Source organism: Carcharodon carcharias, chromosome 2 (assembly GCF_017639515.1).
Source record: "Carcharodon carcharias isolate sCarCar2 chromosome 2, sCarCar2.pri, whole genome shotgun sequence".
NCBI classification, from domain to species: domain Eukaryota; kingdom Metazoa; phylum Chordata; class Chondrichthyes; order Lamniformes; family Lamnidae; genus Carcharodon; species Carcharodon carcharias.
In genome coordinates this window covers 87033176-87055169 of record NC_054468.1, presented here as the reverse complement: position 1 = coordinate 87055169, position 21994 = coordinate 87033176, and the positions used below count along the sequence as shown (strand labels likewise).

Below are 21994 nucleotides of genomic sequence, written 5' to 3'. Positions count from 1 at the left end.
GGACTAGACTGGACGGCAGGCATGTCTGGAATGGATAAGTCCCACAATGTGCTGGGTGCTTAAGCCAGCGATGTTGGGGAGGAGGATGTAGTGTTCAGGCTTATGGAGGGGGCACTCGTGAAAACACTATTGTCCTTACTGGAGAAGAGGAGTCACAATGCCTGGGAGCGTAGCTGAACTGGCAAGGGAGTACCAAATCTGGTGTTGCTAACTCCGATGGAGGAGCAGATCCTGGAGCTTTGGTTGTACTGCCCCTCCATGGGCGTTCTTGGGTGTCTGATCATCATTATCCACCTTTTGAAAGGATATCCTTTGACTCCCAGCAGCCAGCCACCCAAGCGTACAGCGGCGATGAACAGCCTTGGCACTTGGGAGTGACGTAGAATATATGAATCATGGCAGCTAACAGGGATATCTGGCACAAACCTTTCATGTTGTGGCTTGTCAGACTGTTAATCAACTTGAAAACTGTTCCACTAATTAACATTGTTTGCAAGTAAAGAGTGTTACGATATGAAAAACAATTCGAAGCATTGTCCCAGAGTGTGAAAGGACAGTATCTGACCGCAGTCCCACCTGGTCCCACAGTACCTAAGGCCAATATCTGACACACTGACCCATATGATCCCACAGTGTTTAGGGACGCTGTCTGACCTACTGTGGCACCCAGCCCCAGAGTGTGAAAGGACAGTGTCTGACCCACTGTACCACCCAGTCCCGGAGTGTGAAAGGATATTGGTTGACCCATTGCATTTTACAATCTGTGTTGTAAATGATTTCATTCACTTTAGTTTAGCTAATGTAGGTTTTTATCTGAGCTAGCAATGCATTCATCTTGATTCTTTGTGTATTATAATAATTACCTGACCTCTGCTATCGATTCCCACAATCCAAGCAACTAGTTGCTAAAGATCATTAAAGTTAATTAAAGGTTTGTTCCCTGTGTATCCCATACCTACTCTTCGGGAGATGTATGGCCAATACAAGGTGCTTCACCAGAATTTCACAATGGTATTGCAGACAATCTCTGCACCAATGTGGATGGATGTACACTTATCCTTTATATGTCAAGGTACAGAGCCATCAAGAGGTCTGGGCACATCAGGAATAGAGTCAAACAGCAATGAAAATGTTTGAGAGAATCAAAGGCCTTGTGTTTTGGGCAGAAATAGCCAGAGTGTGAGGCCAGCTAGCAACGCAGGTGGTAACCACAGCAAAACACAAATAATGCCAAACAGTGTTTTCTTTACTTTTTCAAAATTGCATCAGAAAGGGGATTAAGTCTTCAGTGTGACATCGAGCATAGCTGTCAGATGCTAACTGCACAGATAAAAAAATGAAACAAAGGCTCTTCACAGATCCACTGACGGGATAATTGCACCTTCTTAAACCATGAGCTGACCATTTTACTATTTATACAGGTGCACGTGCGTGTAAATGTGTGCCTGTGCAGGTGTTTACTTGTGCTTGTACAGCTATGTGTATGAGCACATGCTTTATATCAATGTATTACCAAAAAAAACTCCATGGCCTAACTGGTCGATGCTGGTATTTATTCTTCACATAAACCTCTTCCCACCTTAATTCATTTCACCATCTCAGCATATTCTTCCAATCTTTTCTTCCTTATGCATTCATCTAGCCTCTCCTTAAAGGCATCTCTGCTTTTCACCTCAATTACGTCACATGGTATGGAGCCCAAAACTGAGCAGAGTACTCTAAGTGGGCTCTAATCAAGGTTGCATGTAAATTTCATATTTACCTTCTCTGCTTTTCATTTTCACTTCTATAGAAACAGACCTCAATGTTTGTTTGCATTTTCGTGGCCTTGATAATCTGTGGTGCTATTTTTAATGGTTTGTGAATCTATACCCTCCGATTCCTTTGCTCCGCTACATGATTTAGACTCTTATTTTCTAATCTGTATGTGACCTCCTTATTCCTCAGACCAAAATGTCCCTCTTTGTACATATTTATATTCATCTGTCATTTATACAGCCATACTGCAAGTTTGTTAACATCTTTCTAAATTTTGTCACAGTCCTCTCTGTATTAAGTATGCCCACCAATTTGACGTTATGTGCAAATATTAATGTTGTACTTCTAATTCCCAAGTTAAGATCATTTATGTAAATGGGGAACAGTGGTGGTCCCAGCTCTAATTCTTGTGGAATAACATTTTCCATTAGTGTGAGTAGTTGTCTTTAACACAGCCCTTTGATGTTGCTGTGTGTATACTTATACATGTATGATGTTGTGTGTGTGTGTTTCTGTACATGTGTATGAAAGTGATGCAAGCATTTGGGTACACAGGTGTGTACATGCATTTTTGAATATATGTTTGGACATACATAAGCAAGTGTGCAGGGCACCAGCAAGTTTGAACGTATAGGAGTGAAGTTGAGGTAAATCAGGATGCAGTGATTAGGTTTTATAAAGACTGGAAGACTAAGGGAAATGCAGAGATGCATATTTCTGCAGTTCAGGGAAGAAATGAGTGAGAGTAAGAGAGAGCATTGAAGTTTGAGTTCACCAGCAAGGAAAGAGGATGGAGGAAGAGGATGGGTGCTTGGGGTTTTTATGGAAAAGAGAGGAAAAGACAGAGAAGCAATAACTAACATCACTAAGACAGAGAAGTACAAGACAGATTAAGATTAGAAGAGAGAAAGAGAGCAAGTGACGATTGGAGGTGAGTGTGTTATTTTATAATTACCTAATAGTTGATTTTAGGAAAGGAGATCAGGGAGGGGAGAAGAGCAGAGTGGGGAGGGGATTGGAGTGAGGAGAAGACAGGAGGAGTTCTGGGAGGGGATTAGGACCAGGGGAAGATCAGGGAGGGTGTATCAGGGAGGGAGTATCGAAGAGGGGGGAAGAGATTAGGCGGAGTGATATCGGAGAAAAGAGGAGATCAGAGGGATGGAGATTGGGAGGGGTGGAGACTGGGAAGATGGAGATCTGGAGAGGAAGTGATTGAAACACTTGTGCTTCTTCTGGCTGCATGTTCAGATAAGATAACTTTGGTTTACTCGCCTTTTTGTTGGCAGCCATTTATGGTTCATTTAAGGATGTTTGTTTTGTCTGCTTCAAGAGCGGAAAAAGTGAACACACATCACACACCATAATGGACCTTTCAACGCATCTGCACTGATTCAATTTACTGGCTCTCAACTGGGACTGAATTCTTCCTATTTAGTTTTCATGTGCTGTTAAGGCACAGGAACTGAAATGAGATGCACAATCACCATATAGTACCAAATAGGAGTTAATTATTCCCTTTTACCCTCAGTGAATTGTAGAGGCACAGAATCTGATGCTAAGATACATACAATCTGTATAAGCCCAACAGGAGTGATTTATAATGCATGTACTACATGTGACACAAACATGGCCTGTAGTTACAGTCTGATTCAAGGACAGATTTCATTACATGAGGAACACTACACTCTTACCTGCAGATAGAGGGCACCATTGACAAACATGGTGAATATATGACTGTTACTATCCAGGCCATAAACTGTTTCCAGGGAGCTGTAGGAAAGGCAGAAAAATTGTTCTATATTATTTGTGATGATTTTGAAAGACTATTTTTAACCAATTACTTCACCCCGTTGTTCCTCATCCTGTTCAGATTCCCATCAATGTTCCCTATGAAAATGCTTGCTCTCCCATAGTGATTGAAATCGCACCCTGAGCAGGGTAGGGTGAATGGCTTAGTATATCCCATTGCTCCATGGCACTCCAAGCTAGGTCTTGCTTTCTAAACTACAATTGAATATCGTAAAATGCTTCATGGTGACTAGGTGTATTTAACACCAATCCTTGCTCTAAAAGACAAATTACAGAAGAAGGGTTTACCCATTACAGATATGCCAATGACAACTCTTCAGTTGGGGTTACACACGCTAATTCCTGACCTTTCGCTATAAGCTTTCATATTCCTCCTTTTCAAAGATTTCTATCAAATTTCCATTCTTCCTGTTCCATCTTCATAAACTTTGGAGTAAAATCTTTCAAACATTCTATTTGCTTCCCTCTAGAACTTTAAACTTCTTCGCTTTTGATGCGTAATTGGATAGATACCCTAGGATAGATACTTACACAGTATGCACTGTACCTGTACAGGAGCCAACACTAAAACGCACACAAGCTGTACGGTAAGACACAGAAGCGAATTGCCCCTATTTATTTGTACAGTACATGTTTTATAGTTGCAATATATGATTGCTTTGTATTAATACTATGGCATGTTAATGGTTTGCAATATAGTACCATTGTAGCATAATATAGTGTTTGTTTGGTAGTAAAATAGCAAAGTATGGCTACAATATAATAATGTTTTATGGTAGTAATATATAGTTATATCAAAGATAAAAACAGAGATAAAAACAAAAAAACTGCAGATGCTGGAAATCCAAAACAAAAACAGAATTACCTGGAAAAACTCAGCAGGTCTGGCAGCATCGGCGGAGAAGAAAAGAGTTGACGTTTCGAGTCCTCATGACCCTTCGACAGAACAAGGGTCATGAGGACTCGAAACGTCAACTCTTTTCTTCTCCGCCGATGCTGCCAGACCTGCTGAGTTTTTCCAGGTAATTCTGTTTTTGTTATAGTTATATCAATATGGTTATAATGTAACACTATCACATTCTTGTATATATTACTATTGTGTGGTTTTCATATACTACTATGGTATGGTTGTAATATTGAATGTCATATAGCAATATTGTAGATTTGCAATGCAGTAATATTGGAAAGTTGTAGTCCAAGCAACATTGTTTGTCTGTAATATAACAATGCGGGTATGATTGTAATTTCTCTCTAAACCTCTTTACCTTGCTCTCCTCCCTTAAGATGCACCAAAAACTACCTTTTTGACAAACCATTTTTTGTCCAAAGAACTCCTTATGTTGCTTGGTGTCAAATGTTATCTAACTCCTGTGAACTTCTTAGGGTCATTTTACTAGATTAAATTGGCTATATAAATGTAAGCTATTGTTGCAGCATTTTGGTTATGGTCCTGAACTCACAACTCAGATAGTGTGAGTTCAAATGCCAGCACAGTGAGTTGTGACAGTGTCTGACAATGAGACACATACAAACTACAGAGCCTAAGATGGGACTAAATTGTCACCCATAACCTGGGTGTCAGGGGTGTGCTGTATATACAAAGAAATATGCTTTGCTTAGCACAAGAGTCTGTTTCACAACTCATTCTTTTCCTTCTAGTTGCTGCTTGTCCAGACAGAACAACATCAATGTTGTGCATCAGGGATAAGAGCAGCAAAAGACTGCAAGGCCAATCACTGCCAGTGAAAGAGGCTCTGTTTTTACACTCAGACAGGACTGAGCTTTGTTTGAATTTTTGTTGCAGACAGTGAAAGGGATGAGAGGAAGATACAGAGATTATAATCTGTCCACAGTAACTGCAGATCCTGTAAATAGATCTCATTCAGATCATTTAAGCACAAACACAGGGAATGTGGGCTGCTCTTCCTGCCCAGGTTCAGAGAAGCAGTCGTACAGGACAGAATAGAACTATTTCTCTAAATATTATGCTCAGTCAAGTAAGGGAAGACAGGCCTGGAGAATGAAACTCTTTCTATTTCAGGTCACCCACTGTAAGCATTAATCAATCCCAAGTCAGGTTAAAAACAGGGCAAATGTACATCTACACTGCCCTCCCAGGCACTCCCATGTCAATTGCTGCATAAACTGGATTCAAAGTAAAGCACAGGACAGGTTACTATCATAGTAAACAGTCTCAGCTACACCTTTGTTGCTAAGTAACGGGAGATGGTGACGTAGTGATAATCTCACTGGACTAATGATCCAGAGGCCTAGGTAACACCAGTTCAAGTCCTACAGTGGCATCAATTAACTGTGCCAACTATCATCAATTTTTGTAAAAACCCATCTGGTTCACTAGTGTCCTTTAGGGAAGGAAATCTGCCATCCTGATCTTGTTTAATCTACGTGTGACTCCAGACCCACAGCAATATGGTTGACTCAACTGCTGTCTAAAATGCCTAGCAAGCCACTCAGTTCAAGGACAATTAGGGATGGGCAACAAATGCTGCCCACATCCCATGGCTGAATTTAAAAAAAACCCATCAAATATTTTCTGGTTAGGTACACTGTGAGGAAGATATAAAATAAAATTCTCACTACAGTTTCAACATAGGACATCATGAATGTGGTAGATAAGGGAGTGTCTGCAGGTAATATTTATATGCATTTTCAGGAGGCATTCAATAAGGTTCCACACAAGAGATTGTTAACATAAATGAAAGTGCATAGAATTGAAAACAATGATTGAATTCAGTTTTAACTCTGTGCAGGTGGGCGAGTTTTGAATGGGTTAAAATTGGGCGCAACATTTTGATATAGGTAGGAAATTGGTTTGGAGATAGGAGACAGAGTACAATAGACTCCAATTGGCAGTGGTGTCTTCCAGGAATCTATACTGGATCTTCAGCTTTTCTCTAGATTAATCAATGACTTAGATGAAGGAGAGAGCCTTTTATCTTAATTTGCTCATGACTGTGTTTGGTGGCACATGTTGATGGAGCAGAAAGCTACAAAGGGACACCTATAGATAAAGTGAGTGGGCGAAACTGTGACAGATGGAATTCAATATAGGGAAATATGAGGTCATCTGCTTTAGACCTAAGAAAGATAGGTAACATTTTCTTAATGGTGAAAAGTTACCAATTGTGGTGGCTCTGTGTACAGGAACGATTATAACTAGAGAATGGATACAAACAATTTTGTTTCAAATGCTAATGGAATGTTGGCCTTTACCTCAAGGAAGCTGGAATACAAAGGAGTGGAAGTTATGCTGCAGTTGTATAAAGATATGGTTAGACTGCATTCTGAGCACCACATTGCAATAAGGGTATATTGGCCTTGAAGGGGGTGCATTGACTTGGCTTATAGACAGTTAATTATATAAGATTAAGGGGTGATCTAATTGAGTAATTAAAATGATTAAAGGATTTGATTGGGTAGATAGTGAAAACAATTTCCTCTCGTGGGACAGTCCAGAACAAAGGGCAGTAAAACTAGTGTTGAACTGTTCAAGGACAATCATAACAGTATTAGTAGGAGTGACCACCGCACTGTCCTTGTGGAGACAAAGTCCCATCGTCACACTGAAGATACCCCCCATTGTGTTGTGTGGCACTACCACCATGCTAAATGGGATAGATTTTGAACAGATCTAGCATCTCCAGATTGGGCATCCATGAAGCGCTGTGGGCCATCAGCAGCAGCAGGATTGTACTCAAACACAAACAAAAATACCTGGAAAAACTCAGCAGGTCTGGCAGCTGGACTGGGTGACCGCTTTGCAGAATACCTTCAGTCTGTCCGCAAGCATTACCCAGACCTCCCTGTCGCTTGCTTGTTCAACACTCCACCCTGCTCTCATGTCTACATGTCCGTCCTTGGCTTGCTGCATTGTTCCAGTGAAGCTCAACGCAAACTGGAAGAACAGCACCTCATCTTCCGACTAGGCACTTTACAGCTTTCCAGACTGAATATTGAGTTCAACAATTTTAGATCATGAACTGTCTCTACCATCCCCACCCCCTTTCCGTTTCCCCCCCCCCCTTTTTATCCAATAATTTATATAGATTTTTCTTTTCCCACATACTTCCATTATTTTTAAATGTATTTCCATCCATTGTTTTATCTCTACCTTTTAGCCTTTTTTGATTCCTTCACCCCACCCCACACCCACTAGGGCTATCTGTACCTTGCTTGTCCTGCTTTCTACCCTTAATTAGCACATTCCTTAGATAATATCACCACCTTCAACTCCTCTTTGTCCTTTTGTCTGTGACATCTTTTGGTTATCTCCACCTATCACTGGCCCTCTATCCAGCTCTACTTGTCCCACCACCCCCTTAAACCAGCTTATATTTCACCTCTCTTCTATTTTTACTTAGTTCTGTTGAAGGGTCATTCGGATTCGAAATGTTAACTGTGCTCCTCTCCGCGGATGCTGCCAAACCTGCTGAGTTTTTCCAGGTATTTTTGTTTTTGTTTTGGATTTCCAGCATCCACAGTTTTTTGCTTTTATTGGACTCAAACACAATCTGTAACTTCATGGCCCGGCATATCCCTCACTCTACCATTACCACTAAGCAGGGGATCAACCCCCATTTAATGTAGAGTGCAGGAGGGCATGCCATGAGCAGTGCCAGGCAGACCTAACAATGAGGTGTCAATCTGGTGAAGCTATAACACAGGACTACTTGTATGCTAAACAGCATAAGCGGCAAGTGATAGAAAGAGCTAAGCAATCCCACAACTGATGGATCAGATCTAAGCTCCGTATTCCTACTAGATCCAGTCATGAATAGTGGTGGACAATTAAACAACTCACTGGAGGAGGAGGCTCTACAAATATCCCCATCCTTGATGATGGAGGAGCCCAGCACATCAGTGCAAAAGATAAGGCTGAAGCATTTGCGAGTACATGTTCCATCCTTGGGAGATTCCTAGCATCACAGATGCCAGTTTTCAGCCAATTTGATTCACTCCACACGATATCAAGAAATGGCTGTTGTCACTGGATACTGCAAAGGCTATGAGTCCTAACAATATTCTGGCAATAATACTGAAGACTTGTGCTCCAGAACTTGCCACGCCCCTAACCAAGCTGTTCCAGTACAGGTACAACACTGGCATCTACCCAGCTATGTGGAAAATTGCCCAGATATGTCCTGTACACAAAAGCAGGACAAATCCAACCCGGCCAATTACTGCCCCATCAGTCTACTCTCGAACATCAGTGATGGAAGGGGTCATCAACAGTGCTATCAAGTAGCACTTGCTTAGCAATAACCTGCTTACTGAAACCTAGTTTGGCTTCCGCCAGCTCAGCTCTTGACCTCATTATAGCCTTGATTCAAACATGGACAAAAGAGCTGAACTCTTTTGAGGTGAGGTGAGAGTGACTTCCCTTGACATCAAGGCCGCATTTGACCAAGTGTGGCATCAAGGAGACCTAGCAACATTGGAGTCAATGGGAATCAGGGAGAAAACTCTCCATTGGTTGGAGTCATAGCTAGCATTAAAGGAAGGTGGTTATGGTTATTGGGGGGCAGTGATCTCAGCTCCAGGACATCATTGCAGGAGTTCCTCAGGGTAGTGTCCTTGGCCAAACCACCTTCAGCTGCTTCATCAATGACCTTCCTTCCATCATAAGGTCAGAAGAGGGAATGTTCGCTGACGATTGCATAATGTTCAACACCATTCGCGACTCCTCAGATACTGAAGCAGTCCATGTCCAAATGCAGCAAGACCAGGCTTGGGCTCACAAGTGGCAAGTAACATTCATGCCACACAAGTGCCAGGCAATGACCATCTCCAATAAGAAAGAATCTAACCATCGCCTCTTGACGTTCAATGACTATACCATCACTGAATTCCCCACTATCAACATCCTGGGGTTATCATTGACCAGAAACTGAATTGGAATAGCCATATAAATACTGTGGTTACAAGAGCAGGTCAAAGGCTAGGAATCCTTTGACGAGTAACTCACCTCCTAACTCACCAAAGTCTTCCCACCATCTACAAGGCACAAGTCAGGAGTGTGATGGAATACTCCCCAATTGCCTAGATGAGTGCAGATCCCACAACACTTAAGGAGCTTGACACCATCTAGGACAAAGCAGCCCACTTGATTGGCAACACATCCACAAACATTCACTCCCTCCACCACCGACGCACATTAGCAGCAGCGTGTACCATCTACAAGAAGCACTGCAGGAATTTGCCAAGGCTCCTTAGACAGCAACTTCCAAACCCACGTCCACTACCATCTAGAAGGTCAAGGGCAGTGGATACATGGGAACACCGCCACCTGGAAGCTCCCATCTATGTTACTCGTCATCCTGACTTGGAACTATATTGCCATTCCTTCACTGTCACTGGTTAAAAATCCTGGAACTCCCTCCCTAACAGCACTGTGGGTGTACCTACACCACATGGACTGCAGCGGTTGAGAAGGCAGCTCACCATCACCTTCTCAAGGACAATTATCCTGTGAATGAATAAAAAAAAGAAAGCACTTCTTTACATAAAAGGGTAGTGAATATCTGGAATTCCCTCCCAACATGCTGTTGAGTCTGGGTCAATTCAATATTTTGAAACTGAGATTGATAGTTTTTGTTGAGTAAAGGAATTAAGGGATATGGACCAAGGCAGGTATATGGAGGTACAATACAAATCAGCCATGATCTAACTAAATGGCAAAACAGGCTCGAAGGACTGAATAGTCCACTCCCATTCCCAAGTTCCTAAATTACTGTAGTATAGTTATTGAACTGTTGTAATAAGTCAATATTATATACTTGTAATACTGTACCCAGGATGGTTGCAATAATGACCCATTGTATTATAATATTAAAATAGGACGGTAACTCACTGTTTGCTACATTGGGAAAAAGGATCTTTAATGTTTTTTAAACTGATTGAGACTTCAAAATCCCCCCTCCCCTAATTCCCATTGCTGGCACTTTAACCACACTGTCCAACTCTTTTTGATGCCTCTTCTTCATTCCAGAACAGGCCTCAGGTTCTACACCTCTTCAGGTTTGCCTCATCCTTAAATGTTCCAAATCTGGCTGTGCTGCCCCCATGAGGGCAACACTTATTACTGCAGTTCTGTTACTTCCCTCACCATCACTCCAGCTCCCATTCCCCGGCAGCTCCCATTGCTGTTCCTCAACTCATTCTGAATCAAGCTGAGCCTCTATGAAAGTCTCTTGTCCACTCTCACTGCACTAGTTTCTTGACTTAGCATGCTATAACCGACCACTGCAAGCAAGATGCTTGCTACCTCTTCAAAGAGTGCTGCTCCCTCCCAATCCCAAAGCCCTGAGGAGAAAAATAGGGGTCTAATTCTGAGTAGCAATGGAAAAGGGTTTAGTCCTAAAAGTATTGCAAGGGTGAGAGCAGAAGGGGGAATAGTAGAGATGGGCATTGTTGGAAGGCAGGTAGCTGGAGCTGCAACACTTGGGTTTGCTGTGAGTAAGCTGAGCAGAATTCCACCACTTGGAGAGAAAGCAAGAGGAGAGGGGAAAGGGGAGGAGGAGGAACTATCATGGAATTTGAAATGATTATTTTTAACAATCTGGCCTATCCTAACCAAGCAACACCTCAAGCCAATCAAGAACATGGTAGGTGGACTGCCTTCAAAAAAGAATTGGTTCGGGTACAGTCAAGGTACACTCCATCGAAAGGAAAAAGGCAGGGCAAACAAATGCAGAGATCCCTGGATAAAAAAGGAGATAGAAATTAAGATAAAAAAGAAAAAGTGTGCTTATGACAGGTGTCAGGTAGGAAATACAATTGAGAATACACAGGTTCAGAGGGGAGGTGATAAATCATATTAGAGAAACGAAGAGGGGTTATGAGAAAAGACTGGCAGCCAACATAAAGGGAAATCCCAAAGTCTTCTATTGGTACATAAATAGTAAAAAGGTAGTAAAAGGAGGAGTAGTTCTGATTAGGGAGCTAAAAGGGAATTTACACATGGATGAAGGGGCCATGGCTGAGGTATTAAATGAATACTTTGCATCCGTCTTTACCAAGGAGGTAGATACTACCCAGACCATGGTGACAGGTGAGGAATCTCTGTCACTCGAAGGATTCAACATTGATAAGGAGGAAGTGTTGAATAGCCTGTTGGCACTTATAGTTGACAAGGCACCAGGATTGGATGAGATGCTTCCAAGGATAGTGAAGGAAGTGAGAGTAGAAATTGCAGGGCCACTAGCCATAACTTTTCCGTCTTCCCAGAGGACTGGAGAATTGCAAACATTACAACCTTGTTCAAAAAAGGTTGTCAGGATATGCCCAGCAATTACAGGCCAGTCAGTTTAACTTCAGTGTTGGGCAAGATTCTAGAAACAATTATTCAGGATAGAATTAGTAGTCGCGTGGAAAAATATGGGTTGATAAGAAAGAGCCGGTATGGATTTCTATAGAGGAAATCATGTTTAACTAACTTTCTGGAGTTTTTTAGAGAGGTAACAGAAAAGGTTGATGAAGGTAATGCTGTTGATGTGATGTACATGGACTTTCAAAAGGCATTTGATACAGTGCCACATGACAGACTTGTGAGAAAAGTTATTGCTCATGGAATAAAGGGGACAGTAGCAACATGGATACAAAATTGGCTGAAAAATAGGAAGCAGGGAGTAATGGTCAATGGATATTTTTCGGAATGGAGGAAGGTTTGAAGTGGAGTTCCCCAGGAGTCAGTATTGGGACCCTTGGTTTTCCTGATATATATTAATGATCTAGATATTAGTGTTCAAGGGACAACTTCAAAGTTTGTGGATGATACAAAGCTTGGGAGTGTTGTAAACTGTGAGGAGAATGGTATAGAACTTCAAAAGGACATAGACAAGTTGGTGGAGTGGGCAGATAGGTTTCAGGTGAAGTTCAATGTGGAGAAGTGTAAGGTGATGCATCTTGGCAGGAGGAACATGAACAGACAATATAAAATAAGGGGTGAAATTTTGAAGTGGGTGCAGGAGCAGAAAGACCTAGGTGTATATGTGCATAGATCATTGAAGGTGGCAGGACAGGTGGAGAGAGCAGTTGATAAAGCATATAGTATCCTGGGCTTTATTAATAGGGGTATATAGTACAAAAGCAGGGAGGTTATACTGAATACTCATTAGACCTCACCTGCAGTATTGTGTACAGTTCTGGGCGTCACATTATAGGAAGGATGTGAACACATTGGAGAGTGCAGAAGAGATTTACAAGAATGGGTTCCAGGGATGAGAAGCTTCAGCTATGAGGATAGATTAGAGGGGTTGGGACTGTTCACCTTGGAGAGAAGAAGGCTAAGAGGAGATAATGTTCAACATCATGAGGGGGCTGGACAGAGTAGATAGGGAGAAGCTGTTCCCACTCGTAAAAGGATCAAGAATGAGAGGGCATAGATTTAAAGTGATTTGCAAAAGAAGCAAGGTAACATGAGAAAAATTTTTTTCACACAACGAGTGGTTCGGGTCTGGAATGCGCTGCCTGGAAGTGTGGTGGAGGCAGGTTCAGTCAAGGCATTCAAGAGGGCATTAGATGATTATCTGAATAGCAACAATGTGCAGGGGGTACAGGGAAAAGGCATGGCTATGGCCTAGGTCATTATGCTCATTTGGAGAGCTGGTGCAGACAAGATCGGCCAAATGGCCTCCTTCTGTGCCGTTAAAGTTTTGTGATTCAGTGAAATAAAGGTTCAGTACAATATTACTCCTATAGATTGACCCACAGTAGATCTCTATCCTCTGACTCCATTCATAGTAAGTTATGAGATTTCTGTTTTGGGCTTAATCCTGTCTGTGAATTGGAGGAGATGAATTTGAAGTATTTGGTTAGCTCCTGGCTAGAACCAATGTTGGTGTCAACTGCAGTTGCCCAACTCTTGATAGGTTTCCAATTGGACAGCCTGTCAATGCAATATAAGTAAAGATTGGCACATTGGTCATGTCCTCCCACTAGATTCCATTCAAGTCAACAGTAAAGCAGATCGGGGAGGATGTATAACTAGCTGCCAATTCTCTTTCATCCATTTGGTCAGCATTCCAGACCAACTTCACCGTTTTCCCCATTAAGTCCAATACTGAAATATGGACTGCATCAGAACCGAACACAACCTAAGATTTTATAAGAATAGAAAAGAAGAATTAGGCTAAAAGAACACTCCCTTTTTCCAGCAATCAACCCATTTATCCCTGTTCCCATAGCTTTCAATTCCTGTGCTTGTCCATTGACAATATGAACATTTCCTAGATCAGACATGTTAATTCACTTCACAGTCTTGATGGTAGATTCAAGTGTCAGAATCTGAGATTTAGATCTGGTTGGATTTGCTTGTTGTCCTCTACAGGATTGTGTTCAATGGTTCCATGGCAACAATGGATTATCATCACTTACGCATTGTGCTGACAGAGAGATTCAATGCAGATGAGGATTCGGATGTTATCATGAGGTCTGCTGTGCCTTCTTCTCTGGTACTCTCTGTGTTCTGAAAAAAAAGAGGAAACACTGCCATCAAGGAAAACGTAAAGGTTTTCAAACTCTGATCAAGGACGTCTAGTACAGTGCCACTCACAGCAGCGATGTAGGATCTGTGCTGGAATGAAATGACTCTTGTAACCTCTCACTCTGCATGTTGGAGCAGCACCATGGGTGGCACTCCAAACCCCCAGGGCAACTCCCCTCCTGACCTCTGGAGGGACAGGACATACTCAGGGTTGTTGAATTTAATATTGGGGACATTGTCTGTCAGGTGTGATTCCATGAGCATGACTATGTCAGGCTGTTGCTTAACTAGTCTGTGAGATAGCTCTTGCAGTTTTGGCACAAGCCCCCAGATGTTAGTAAGGAGGACTTTGCAGGGGCGACAGGGCTAGGTTTGCCGTTGTTGTTTCTGGTGCCTCGATCGATGCTGGATGGTCTGTCTGGTTTCATTCCTTTTAGACATCGTAGCAGTTTGATACAGCTGAGTGGCTTGTTAGGAGTCAACCACATTGCTGTGGGTCTGGAGTCACATGTAGGCCAGACTGGCTAAGGATGGCAGATTTCATTCCATAAAGGACATTAGTGAACCCAATGGGTTTTTACGACAATGGTTTTGTGGTCACCATTAGATTTAAGCTTTTTTTAAAATTCCAGATTTATGAATTGAATTTAAATTCCACCACCTGCCTTGGGATTTTAACCCATATCCCCAGAGCATGAGCTTTAGTACCGAGATTACTAGTGTCTAGTAACATTACTGCTCCACCACCACCAAACTTAGCTGAGTTGCAAACAGCAGTCATTAAAATGTTGACAATGTACTATTTCATTTGAAATGTAGTGAGGTCAAGACTTGGGAATGTTTAAGTGGAAACCACGGCTGCTGTTCTCAGTAAGATTTTCTCCTTTCCTTTGCCTTTGTGTGTAGAGGGAGTTGAGGTGATACACACAGATGATGCCTGGAGTATGGAGACTGCTTCTCCTCAAAAAGCCCCTGCAAGATCTGCAGAAGATTTCAGGGCTGCTCTATTCTGCACTATAATCAGGTCAGCCTGAACCTGGAAGACCCCTGTTCACTTCCTGATGGAAACACTCTACTTGCAACTCAAGTTACCATTTGAAAGGATAGTTTTTTCTGCACCCTGGATACACTTGGGGTTTGGAGGAACTACTACATCTTGGTTTCCATGAAGCCCTAGAAACTCTGCACTTTAATGCCAGACATCATTCATCATGGCAGATCATCCTCCACTATTTCTGCTATCTCCAATGTGATGCCCCCACCAAACACATCTTCACCATCCCTCCCTTTCAGCATTCTGAAGGGATGGTTCTCTCTGCAACACCATGATCTACTCCTCAATCACCCCCAACACTCCCTCCCTTTCCTACAGCTGCTTTCCATGTAAGCACAGGAGGTGCACCACCTGCCCTTTTACCTGCTCCTTTCATACTATCCAAGAACCTTCCAAATGAAACAGTGAGTTACTTGTACTTCTTTCAATTTAGTATATTGTATTCACTGCTCACGATGTGGTCCCCTCTACATTGGGCAGACCAAACGGGTGACAACTTTGTGGAACATCTCTGTTCAGTCTGCAAGCATAACCCTGAGCTTCCTGTCACTTGTCATTTCAATCCTCCACCTTTCCCCTACTCTGACCTTAAAGTTCTTGGCCTGCTACAGCATTCAAGCATCAGCACCTCATCTTTCAACTCGGCACTCTACAGACTTCTGGAGTCAATATCAAGTTCAACAATTTTAGATCATCTGCTATGTATTTTTTTGCTGGTTTAGTCCTGTCCCATATCCTTCTTTATCCCTTCATGTTGCATTCAGACAGCTGCTGTTCAGCCATTCACACCTTATCTGAACATATCTTTTGTTTCTTCACTAGACCCATACTACTCTTTGTCTTTTGTACTGTGAAACCTTTTGTCATTTAATCTCTCCTGCCCTCCACACGGTCACAGAGGTTCCCTTTTGTTCTTCCTGCCCCCTACCCCCTTCCACTGTCTCAAAACCTATCATTTTTCTATCTCTCCTCAGTTCTGATGAAAGGCCATTGACCTGAAATGTTAACTCTGTTTCTTTCCATAGTTGCTGCCTGACCTGCTGAGTATTTCCATCAATTTCTGGTTTTCTATCATTTTCCCTTGGCACTGTTTGTGCTTGGCTACTTGCAGATGGTAATCCTCATAATAAAGATCATCATTGGTTACCTTATGCAGTCAAACCTTTAATTGCAATTTATAATGCCTTTCTTTTAATGTCCTTATATTATTAAGATCACAAGCCTGAAGTGTTAACTCTGTCGCCCTCCACAGATGCTGCCAGATCTGGATATCAAGAATTTTCTGTTTTTATTTCCATTTAAGGAACGTTGCTGTGCAAAAACTGCCTGTATAACAAGAGGTCCTACATTTGAAGGAAATTGGCTTAAAGGGTAGCATTCTCAACTTTGTGTCAGAAGCTGCAGGATTCAAACTACTCCAGGCACTCCCAGCACATGTCCTTTCCATCTGCTCAGAAAAGCAAGTTATATAGCCTGTGGGACCAGTGGGGTCCAGGGGAGGTGTGGTGGGGTTGTGGGTGGAGGTGAGGGGTCCTTGGTTAAAATCACCTCCATTAGGTTTCCTTGCCATCTTTTTCAGCTCTTCAGCTCTTTAAATACTGTCCCTCACATTGTCTTATACTTGTCACAGCCTCAGGCCTTTTGCAAACTATTGCCCTCTGGTCAAAATGGACTGGCTTTCACTAAAGTAGGATTTCACATGGGCAGTAGAAAATGAATGGGAACATAGAAAACGAACAAAGGAGAGGACAGTGATGGTGGCCTCTTGCAATCCAGCATCAATAAATGCTTCAGTACTAACATCTGAGAGATTACATTATTGGAACATGTCAACCATATAGCTGTTGCAAAATCAATCAAAGCTTTTGTGCAGCACAGATTCATGTGTGGAAGGTTCTACTATTTTTGGAACTGTAATTCACTTAATATACTGGAGGCTATATTTAACATAGCAAGGAAGTGCTTTGAAAATGGTAGAACAAATTGATAAGGCTGTTAAAAAAAAGCATTAAGGATACTTGGCTTCATAAATAGAGTCATAAGGGTAGAAATTGGGCTATGTAACACCCTTTTTTTCAAGTGCCACGTGGCCTTCTTACATGTGAAAATGACATCCTATAGAAAGTGTGCCGGGCACCATTTTGGCAAAAGGGATTTGGACAAACATACTCAATGACTGCTGGCAGCAGAGCAGACAGATGATGACGTCAATCAGTGTGCAAGATATGAAGAAGAGGATGATGAGGAAGTACAAGAGGAAGTGGAGGGACAGGAAGAGGAAGGGAAGCTACAACACAGACAACCTTTTCTGCCTGGACGCTATGTGATGAAATAATTATTATAAATGGCCACGCCTCTCCATTCACCAACAGTCCACACTCCTTACCTTCCTTTATCACTACTCATCAAATTATCCTCTCTCAAGCAATACAAAAATAAAAACCACCAAAAAATGCACATTCCAATCCAAAGTTAGAGATTCAATCATGGCATAAAGCATACAAAAATAAAACAAATTAACCTTGCGCAATGAACAGCGCAGGCTGCACTGGCTGTCGGCAACAATCATGTAAAACCGTATAGTCTGCACTGGTTTATTGTGCTGCCTGCAGTGTGATGAACGGGCATGGGGTTAATCACGTACCATGATCCCAATGCTCATTTTCAAGGATTAGCCAATCTCTTCCCACATAGAGAACAAAAAACAAGGAAGTTGTGTTAAACTTTTCTAAATTATTGTTTAAGCCTTAGCTGGAACGTTGAGTTTGATTTGGGTATAGGAAGGATGTCAAGACCTGGGAGAGGGTGCAAAGAAGATTTACTAGGATAGTACAAGGGCTGAGGGACTTCAGTTATGCGGAAAGGCAGGAGACTCTGCGATTAATCTCCTTGGAGCAGAGAATGTTCAGAGGAATTTAATAGAGGTGTTCAAAATTATGATAGAGCAAGGAAGGAGAAACTGTTTCCAATGGCAGGACTTACAGTAACCCGAGAAAATTGGACAACTAGTATAAAGATCCAGATGAAAGATGAGAATATTTTTTGCACAGCGAGATGTTGTGATCTGGAATGCACTGCCTGAAAGGGCAATGGAAGCAGATTCAATAATCAAATTCAAATGGGAATTAAATGTACACTTGAAAAGGAGAATTTGCAGGGCTGCTATGGAGAAAGTGCAGGCGATTGAAGGTTTTTCAAAGCGTCAGCTTGGGAATGATGAGCCAAATGACTTCCTCCTGCGCTTTAAGCTTCCACTAACATATACCTGGATGGCTTAAGATTCTCCTAGCCATTTCTGGTTTGACTGAAAATGAGTTGCGAAACTCCCTTTTATGGATAATGAAGATAAAATCTTGGCAGGATGAAGGAATGCACATTCTAGTCATCAAATTTGACACATACATTAAGTCACAGAGAAAATATTCTCTATTCAGTTACTCTCTCTGTAAAGCAATCTATATTACAAAATATACAGCAGGCCTCTTTCCTATTAGTCTGAGAAGGGATGGCCTCTATTGGGAGAGGTAAAACATCAAATACATGAAGCGTCAAAAAAAAGTCCTGAACTGATAAAGTGTTACAGCATCAAACAACAAGCCAAGTTAGACAATCAAATAAACTAAACCGAAAGAGTTAGAGAATCAAACACCAAATATAGAGTTGGAGAATCTAACGCATCATACCAAGTGATTATTGCAGTAAACCCACAGCAAACCAAGGAGTGTTGGAGTGTTAAAACCTCAAACTGTGAGAATGAGAGACACACCATCAAACATGCACCATCCAAGAAATAGAGAAAGAAACTTCATTAAAAACATCAAAACAAGAGAGAGAGGGACTGACAGGGAGAGAGATATCACCATACATACACCAAGCTCAGGGAGAGTTTCAACATCAAACATTAAAATGAGATGGACTGCCTGGAAAGCAGGTTCCATTTTTCTGATTTTCCCTAGCGTTCACAGATTTCCTATTGTTTATCTCCCTAAATCATTTTGTTGATGCTGCGCCATTGCTTTTAGGGTGTGTTGCCTTGACATTGGCAGTCTCTAACATAAATGTCATTTCTGCATTACGAGTTCATGACAAAACATGGGTAAAAAGAAACATCAATTTTAGTATGGCAACAAACCAGCTCTATATTTGTTTCAGCAGATGAGAAATTTCAAAACGAAAGTAAGCTCTTATCTATCACAGTCTGATAAAAGTGGAGACATTTTGATTATCAGCTGTGTAAGATTTGAAAAAAATATATATCACTAAAGCAGCATTTCTTGAATAAATGCACTTATCCCTTACAGGTAGATATCTAACTGTCTATTCCCACACAACCAATTGCCCTCCTGATCATCTTACCAATATGAAGGTTGGCTGAGAACTGGTAGAATCCTGCCACTGGGGCTACGTATTGGCCACTGGTCAGGTTCAGACCGATTCCTCGCAGGAACACACCATCTTTCTCAGGCTAAAAGGAAACAAACTTATTAAGTAACTTGGACTGGGACCCGTTTTTAATGTTTCTTGATCAGTAATTCCAACCAAGCCAACTATAAGTCTGTCTGTCTTTCTCTCCACAGATGCTGTTAGGGCTACTGAGTTTTTCCAGCAATTTTTGTTTTTGTTTCAAGTTTCCAGCATCCACAGTATTTTGCTTTTAATTTATTATAAGGATTAATAATCTGGGTATTTATCCACATATCCCTCTAACTACGTGCAACTTTAATGAAGGCATTAAACCACTTCAAATCAATGGTTTCATGGCATTGTTCATCTGTGGAATGTTATGCTAACATGTTAAGCTTATGTTCATATCACAATCAGGAATTGTGGATCTAATGTAACCAGCAGGGTGGCTTCACTTCGTATCCTTACAAAAATTAGACAAGGATCTCTGTTCCATCAATCTGGGTTGGATTGAGATGCAGGTCCCAGGGGTGCCGGTCAAATGGGGTGCAATAACAGCACAAACAGAGAAGAGAATCAAGCAGTGAGGTCTACTGCCGTGTTCATACCTTCACTCTTCACCCCCAGCTGGACCACTGTTGGCAGCCACCACATGTCAATGAGGAGATGGAGCCCCTTTACCCTCCTATCCACCCTGAGACCATCTGCTGGTAATACCAGAGTTATGGCCAGGAAATCCTCAAACTCCCTGATGGGAAGAAGAGGACATCCTATTGCACAGATTAATTCCATAGAGTTTACAGCTGTCATGCCCAATTCAGAATGTCATATTCTAAATTAATTTTTTGTTTTAATCACTCCCCTGTCTCAAGAGGAAACAGAAAGAACATTACAGACTGATGTGAGTTGATGGTCTCCCTTGAGTCCAGTCAAATTATATGATTTGAATGGGTCATTCTGGAACAAAGACACTAGCTGTCTCAAACCTCAGAGATGTTAACCCACAACACAGAAGGTGAAATCAACATGAACACTGCACCTTATTTGGAAGTCTTTTTGCTTGTGAACAGACAGCCATGTTTTCTTGGTCTGATTAAAAGATCAGCTAAGAACTGTTTGCTGAGGAGAATCACTGAAGCCATCAGAGCATCAGTCAGCCAGTCTGTTAACCAGACTTGGAAACCAGCTGCAGGACATCAGACAGCCAAAGTACTTCATCTGTTCCAGTTTCAAAGTTCACCTGTGAACCAATCTCTTAGCTATTTGACTACAAGAAATCTCACAATCTGCTGTGAGCCCTTCGCTTTTTAAGACCATCACTACAACTTTAAACCATCGACTCCCTCCAAAAGACCACAGTCCTGCCACATGGGAGACAGGAGATCGCAAATCAGAGACTGAAATAACTGTAATCTGTAAAAGTGTATTATCTTTATCAGTATCCAATCTTTATGTGTGTGAGTGTGTGTTTGAAACTGACTGTGTGTGACATTGCTTTTAATCTGGGGTAAGTGTATGAGAATAAATAACCTTTTTTTGTTAACTCACAAAGTTTGCTATTGAATTATTTAATTGAGATACAAACTCCAAGAATAAGAAAAGACACACTTCTTTCCATACAAAACATGATGATCATGGGCAGTATGAGAACACATGCATTCTGCCCATGACACAGTTTGGAAATTAGCCATTCAGCCCAACTGGTCCATGCCTTTGTTTCTGCTCCATAGGAGCCTCCTTCCACCCTGCTTCATCTAACCCCATCAACATAACTTTCCACTCCTTTCTCCCTCTTTTACATACTTAGTTTCCCCTTAAATACATCTACGCTAATTGCTTCAACTATAGCAGGTTCCACATTCTAAATACTCTCTGAGCAAATAGGTTTCTCCTTAATTCTCGATTGGATTTGAGTGAAAACTTTATATTTATTGTTCCTAGTTTTAGTTTCCCCCCACAAATGGAAATATATTGTTAAGCTATCCTGTTGCACTCTTCATAATTTTAAGAATGTCTATCAGGTCACCTCTCAGCCTTTTCTTTTCAAGAGAGAAGAAAAATATAGCCCGTTCAGCTCTTCATGATAGTTATAGTTCTGGTATCATAATTGTAAATCTTGTTTGCACTTTCTCCAGTGTCTCTGTGTCATTTTTATATAGAACATGATAATACTGTTCACAGCACTCCACAGGGCTTAATTAGACTCCAGCCTACTTCTCTGTTTTTGAATTCTATTCCTCGAGAAATGGACCCAAGGGCATTGTTTGCTTTTTATAGTCTTGTTAACCTATGTTGCTACTTTAAATGATTTATGAAGCTGTAATTTTAGATCCCTTTGCACCTTTACCCTATTTAAGCTCTTAGTTTCCGTTGGGTATGTTGTCTTCTTATTCCTCCTATCACAACACACCACCTCACACTTACCCATGCTGAAATTCTTTCACCAAGTACACACTCATTTTATG

The 21994-nt window shown here is 41.6% G+C and overlaps 1 protein-coding gene across 1 annotated transcript in view; it reads right to left on the bottom strand.

Annotated features, from left to right (window-relative positions):
• LOC121287773 (erythroferrone-like) overlaps positions 1–21994 on the bottom strand; it is a 96946-nt gene that overhangs the window by 9737 nt on the left and 65215 nt on the right. Inside the window, exons 5-7 of the mRNA XM_041205690.1 lie at positions 19482–19590; positions 13963–14053; positions 3450–3528 (exon numbers count right to left, since the gene is read on the bottom strand). Of these exons, the coding sequence (XP_041061624.1) occupies positions 3450–3528; positions 13963–14053; positions 19482–19590 (279 nt within the window). The remainder of the gene's footprint in view (positions 1–3449; positions 3529–13962; positions 14054–19481; positions 19591–21994) is intronic.